At 51.3% G+C, this 6,000-nt stretch overlaps 1 protein-coding gene across 1 annotated transcript in view; it reads right to left on the minus strand.

The window, feature by feature from the left end:
• The window catches only part of ATP11A (ATPase phospholipid transporting 11A), a 116,622-nt gene extending 113,915 nt beyond the window's left edge, over positions 1-2,707 (minus strand). The window contains exon 1 of the mRNA XM_063392757.1: positions 2,416-2,707. Within this exon, the coding sequence (XP_063248827.1) occupies positions 2,416-2,454 (39 nt within the window). The 5' untranslated portion in view covers positions 2,455-2,707. The remainder of the gene's footprint in view (positions 1-2,415) is intronic.
• Between the last annotated feature and the right edge of the window lie 3,293 nt (positions 2,708-6,000).

A 6,000-nucleotide genomic window follows, 5' to 3' on the forward strand; every position in this document is an offset into this window, starting at 1 on the left:
CAGAACTGTTAGAAACCATCCTATTAGAATTCTCCATTAGTACATCACAACACAACTGTTTGTTTTCCTGAGACTGCAACATAAGAGCTCCCAGCTAACCCAGCATCTCCAGACGCATCAGCCAAGGTTCTCAGCATAATCCAGAGACCAGCTTCCCTAGGAAGGACCTGCAGCTGAACAAGTCCAGGAGACTTGCACAACAAAAATCCATGGAAAAAGTTTTGGTATCGACTTTAACTAAACCCAGGCTTGACCTTACTTTGGAAGAAGCTCAAGATGTCACTACCCACTCCAGCTCTCCCACAGAAGAGTCGCTGCCTTGTCTCCCTTATTAAAAGTAGCTTGGAAAGTGACAAGCACATCTCCATCGGTGTGCCTTGCTGGCATACACAGGGCTTTGGTGAACGACTCTGGAGTGTGCCCTTGACATGTATATCTGCTACTCATGCACAGCAGCCAAACTAGTACTCTTCATTTTCACTGCTGTAGATGTACAAAAGTAGTCGAACCACGGAGATACAAAAAAGAAAAATATGAGAAAAACCACACAACACAGAGATAAGGTTGCCAGACCTCAACAGTCTTACTGAAATGAACAAAAATTTACTTACAGCACCTTTTCTTTAAAATTACCTTTCCGTGAAAGAAAGGTTTCAAAGTTAAGAGACTGAGCGAAAGCAAAATAACATGAAGCAACAGGTGAAAATATACAGGGCAGCACGGACCATCCTAGGCAATTCCATAGGCATAGCCTATCGGCAGACACAATACAGAAGGTAGCGTGACCTAGGCAATAGGAAGCCTTCTTCACGTGGGACATAATCATGTTTTGTTTACCTTTCAGACTGCTGCATTAGTCTCATCAGCAGTGCAGGAGGGTGGTGACAATCCACAACTCAAGAGCTCAAGCCCCTTACTTTGAACATACTGTCTTCATGTATCTTTACTGCAGCTGCTCTCAAGTCTACTTCCTTCATATTAGATGCCTAAGCCTGCTTTGGAAGAGGTTAGCAACACTGTTAAGCAGAAGAGATTTAACAGTGTGCTTGCTCTGTGCAAAATGAACATGCCATTGGTACAGGCTCCAGATGTGACCACACACAAAGAAAGAAATCTTGAGCTAAATCCAATAGTTTGATCAGCACTGACAGAACTCTACACCCAAAGTGATCCTATCTCTTTCCAAGCAGACCTCAGCACAATTCACCTGGTCTCTACAGACCTTGGTCATAGAGACCAAGGTTTCTTCTTATTATTGTTGCTACACATTATCTGGAGTATTATCTTCCTTTTCTTAGGACCACTTTCTAAAGATCCATATACACATAGCTGCTTTCGATACTCGCCCCTCCACTGTCTCCTCATCCCACATATATCTAACTTTAAACTGGAAGAAAAAAAGAGTAGGATTTTCCATCTCTGATACTTTTCGTTTATACTTCAAAAAGACAGACTTCAGCATGTATTAGGTGGACACAGCTCTTGGCACACACAAAACCAAGTGTAATTACTGTGAGAAAACTTGAGTGCTCTGACCAAGGCAAAAGTACTTCTCGCATAGAAAGAAAAGCTATTTGTATTTGAAAATTCCTATTACCTCTCCCAATCCTTTAAAAATTATTTCTATACCCAAAAGCAGAAATTTGCCATTTCCTGAGATTTGTGGTCTCCGTGCCTTGCACTGAACGACCCCACACTTACAGGCATTCTGCTAATCTACTTAAACCATTATCCTGAGCATTTATTAGGGGTTCCATGCAACTGGAGCTGCACTCAGTGACGCACCTCAGCCTACACTTGGAGCCCACTCTAATGCGCTGCCGAGTTGCTCTCTGGGGCGATACGGGTGCGTTTTCACACGGTGACCAACAAGCCACATGAGCCCTCTTTCCCCGGAGCACTCTCGAGTCTGGCATGTTTGAATCCTACTACGCACACCTACAAAAACTTGGGACCGTTCCGACCATTGATCAGTATACTGAAATTGGACAATTCGACAAAAAAATCCCTCGACTAAAACAACACAGCGAACAGAAACGGGGAAAAATAAGCCAAAAGCAAATATATCAAAAAAAAAAAAAAAAAAAGCTGAAGAGCTAGAGGTTTTATCTGCCCTGCTAACTACGTATGGCAGTGCACTGTAAATTACAGTGCTCTGAACTCAGGTCAAGCCGCCGAGGGTCAGCGAAGGACAGTCCCGTGGGGCGGGCGGGCTGCGGGAGCGCACGACACCCGGTGCCGCCGCTGCTGCATCCCCGCTCGCACCGGGCATCACGTGCGGCGGCCCCGAGGCTCCCCGGCCGCCGAGCCGGTCACGGGACCGCCCAACTCCTGACCGAGCCCTTCCTGCGAGCCCGGGGCCACGGCGGGGGCCGGCCCCCGCTCCCGGCGGCGATCGGCACCGGCGGTACTCACGTATCGGCTCACGAGGGTCCGCAGGAGGCTGCAATCCATGGCGGGCGGGCGGCTCAGGACCGCGCCGCCGGGTGCTCGCCGGTGCCGCCGGGCTCCCTGGCTCGCTTCCTCACTAGCCACATGCAGAGAGCCGCGCTCGCCCCGCCGGACCCGCTGTGACGCCGGCCCGGCGCTCGCCGCCGTCCCCCGGCTATGCCATGTGCTCGCCGCCGCCGCTGCGGCGCGGCGCCCCGCGGCCCCACATGCCCCGCGTCGCTGCCGCCGCCGCCGCCGCCGCCGCTGCCACCACCACCACCACCACCACCACCACCACCACCACCACCACCACCACCACCACCACCACCACCACCACTACAGTCCCGCCGAGGGCCGGCGGAGGGGACTGCGCTGCCGGGAACGCTCTCCCGCCCCCCGCCCGCTCGCTGTGCCCGCCGAGCGCGCCGCCCAGGGCTTTATCGGGCGGGCGGGGCCGGGGCCGCCCCCGCCGCTCCCCCCGCCCTTCCCGGGCTCGGCGCGCGCGCTCCCGGTACCGGCCCGGCCCCCGCCCGGCGCGCGCCGCTCTGATCCCGCCGGGAGGCCCCGGCGGCGCGCACGTCACGCGAGGCGGGCACGCGCGCGCCGGAGGCCGTGCCCGCTGCCCGTCCCGTCCCGCGCGCGCGGCTCCCGGAGCGGCCGGTACCGGCCCCGGCGGGGGGAAGCGGGAAACCTGCCCAGGGCTGGGAATGGGCCGGAACACTGGGGTGAGCCAGGGCACTGCACTGGGAGCACTGGAGGGAGCGAGACTGGGAGGGAAGGGAAGGGAAAGCGCAGGGAGAAACCAGAGAATAATACTGAGTGCGATGGGGGGAAACTGGGAGCACTGGTGCAGAGTAGTGGGAGTAGTGAGAGGGGAACTGGGAGCACTGAGGGGAGCCGCGAAGCGATACTGGAAGAACTGGGATGGCATGAGAGCTCGGAGTGGAAGGCAGGGAGGGAAGTGGGAACACTGAGGGGAGTCAGCGAATGATGCTGGAAGTGCTCATAACTATAGAATGGATTGGATTGGCTTGAGTTGGGTTGGAAGGGACCTTAAAGATGGTCTCGTTCCGAGCGCCTCGCCACGGGCACGGGGGGCACGGGGGGCACGAGGGCGGAGCCAGGGAATGTTGCTGGGAACAGTAGGGCGAGCCAGGAAGTGACACTGGGAGGGAACTGGGAGCGACGAGGGGAGACAATGAGCGATACTGGGCGGACACGGAGAGCGCTGAGGAGCGACAGGGAGTGGTAGTGGGTAGTCCCTGCGCCCCGCCTTCACCTGCGCTCCGCGCCCCGGGCGGGAGGGAGAGGCCGCCGCGCCCTTCCGGGGCGGAGGTGCCCGCGGCGGGACGGCGCCGACCCCCGCCCGCCCCGGCGCCTCCCGGGGACGCTGTCCCGCCGTGCCGGTCCGGCGGAGCCCGGCGTGCCTGCTGCCGCCCGGGCTGCGGGACGGGCTGCCCGTGCCGCGCGGGGTCCGAGCTGTGCTGGCGGCGAGCCCCGCTCCGCCCGGCCCCGCGCCGCCCGGCCCCGCTCCGCCCGGTTGAGGAGCGGCAGCGCCGGGGCGCAGCCTGGCGGGAAGCCCAGGACCGACCCCGCCTGTAAAGCGCGGCAGGAACAGATCAAGAAACCTCTCTGCGGTGGCGAGCCCAAACATCACAGCCCTGCTAAGCCCGCAAACAGTAGAAATTACTTGGTGATAGGTAAAGGAATAAGCATCACTCGGCAAAAAATGTGCACGAACGAGAAGCATCAGCGTATCATCATTCCTTTTTTTTTTTTCCCCTAAATGCCTGAGACAACACCTTTTAGGTATTTAGACCTTTGTTTTCTGCAGCTTTTTTTTTTTCCCCATGCCATTCGTACGGAGGAACCCACTCAAGTTTGCAGGAATCTTGCACAAAGTTTCAGATTACTCCGTACAACTGCATATAAAATGAAGACTGAACCAAATACTTTCCCCAAAATTAATTGAAACTTAATGATTTTATAAAATTGAACCTTTTACTAAAAGTGTCAATTTAAACAAAATCAGAATTTTATGTTTATGAAAATCCATTCCCTTCTTTGACAGCAATCACATAAGCTGTCCCTCATTGTCTAGTTCATGGCTATAGCAATGAAGTTTTTGCTTATTTTGGTTTTTGTTTTGTTGCAATTACGTAGTTCTCTGGACACCATCAAATATTCTACCACAAAGAATACTAACACAACAAACACATAGAAAAAAATAGAAATTGAGCTATTTGAGATCATTACATAAATACTAAGAGAAAGAACATGTGAGTGTTTCTTTACAGGTCACCTTTAATGTAGGTGCATTTTATAAATTCAGCAGTTTTTATTGCTGGTTAGATTGCAAAATGTATATTTTAATGTACACTAAGTGCACTGTGGTCAAGCTAATGTTGCTGTTCAAACTCTAAAGGGATGTTCGTCTAAACCCCAATTTTCATCTTGGTTACAACTAATATTCATTTTGCAGCACCTCCCATTTCCCTGCTCCTATTTACAGACCTAATACTTCTGTGACATAGGTTTCTTTACTTGCATTTAAGCTTCAAGAAATCATCACTGAAACGGAAAGGTGAAAATAAAAAAAATTCCATGAAACAAGAGGAATTTTTCTCAAAATTAGCAATCCTATGTGAGATAACACAAAACTACTTTATTTTCTGTTTATTTAGAAGAACAGTTACATATTAAAATAATATTATGTGTGCCTGTCATCAGTGTTCAGGAAACAAGTTTATTACCAAGAAAAAGCTACAGAAGAACTTCATGAACATAAAGTGAAAATTTCAAAACAGATTGCAAAGCTGTAGCAGGAAATTGATTTCACTGCTTTTTAGCATACTTCTCTGTCTAGCTATTCCAATTTCAAAGAACTTGTGGAATACTCACATTTTGTAATATTTTTTCAAGTCATTCTGCTTTTATTCAAACAGTACCATTTAATCTATCCAATCTTTTTTATGACATTGCTTCTTACCTCGGTTTGGTGTGAAAGCAAATTTTCAAATTATGCACAAAGTTGCTTTCTAAAGTTTTCTGTCTCTTAATACTTTCGGTCGTTTCTTTCATCCAGATGCCACAATGTATTATTTTCACTTCATTAAGTGTCCCTGTATGTGATACCCACGTTACCTGGTGCGCCTCAGGGAGCATCTCTGAAGGGAAGGAAGCTCACCTGCTGAGCTGGGAACAGTTAACAATGGTTCTGTTCTGAGCATCACCATCATGGAGATATTTCTGAACTCCTTGCTGTCTCCTTAGCTTAGTAACCAAGGTGGGGCTGCAAGAAGCATTTTCCTCAGATACAGAGCCTGGAAAGCAGTCATAGGTGCAGGCTGGGTGCATTCCCTGAGGTGAAAAGGAGACCAAAGCTGTCCTGTCCTCACTGACTCTTTCAGTCCAGGGCAGAGGACACACATGCTCAGGTACAGCCATTTCCAGGCTACTGCTCAAGCAAAGCTGAGCCATTTCTCTGCCCTTCTCCACACTGCCAGGAAAAAGAGAGAGAAGGAGCACAGCTGGGTTCTGGGCACATACTGAGGTGAAATCCCAGCCTGC

The sequence above is a fragment of the Prinia subflava genome, chromosome 3 (assembly GCF_021018805.1).
Source record: "Prinia subflava isolate CZ2003 ecotype Zambia chromosome 3, Cam_Psub_1.2, whole genome shotgun sequence".
NCBI classification, from domain to species: Eukaryota; Metazoa; Chordata; class Aves; order Passeriformes; family Cisticolidae; genus Prinia; species Prinia subflava.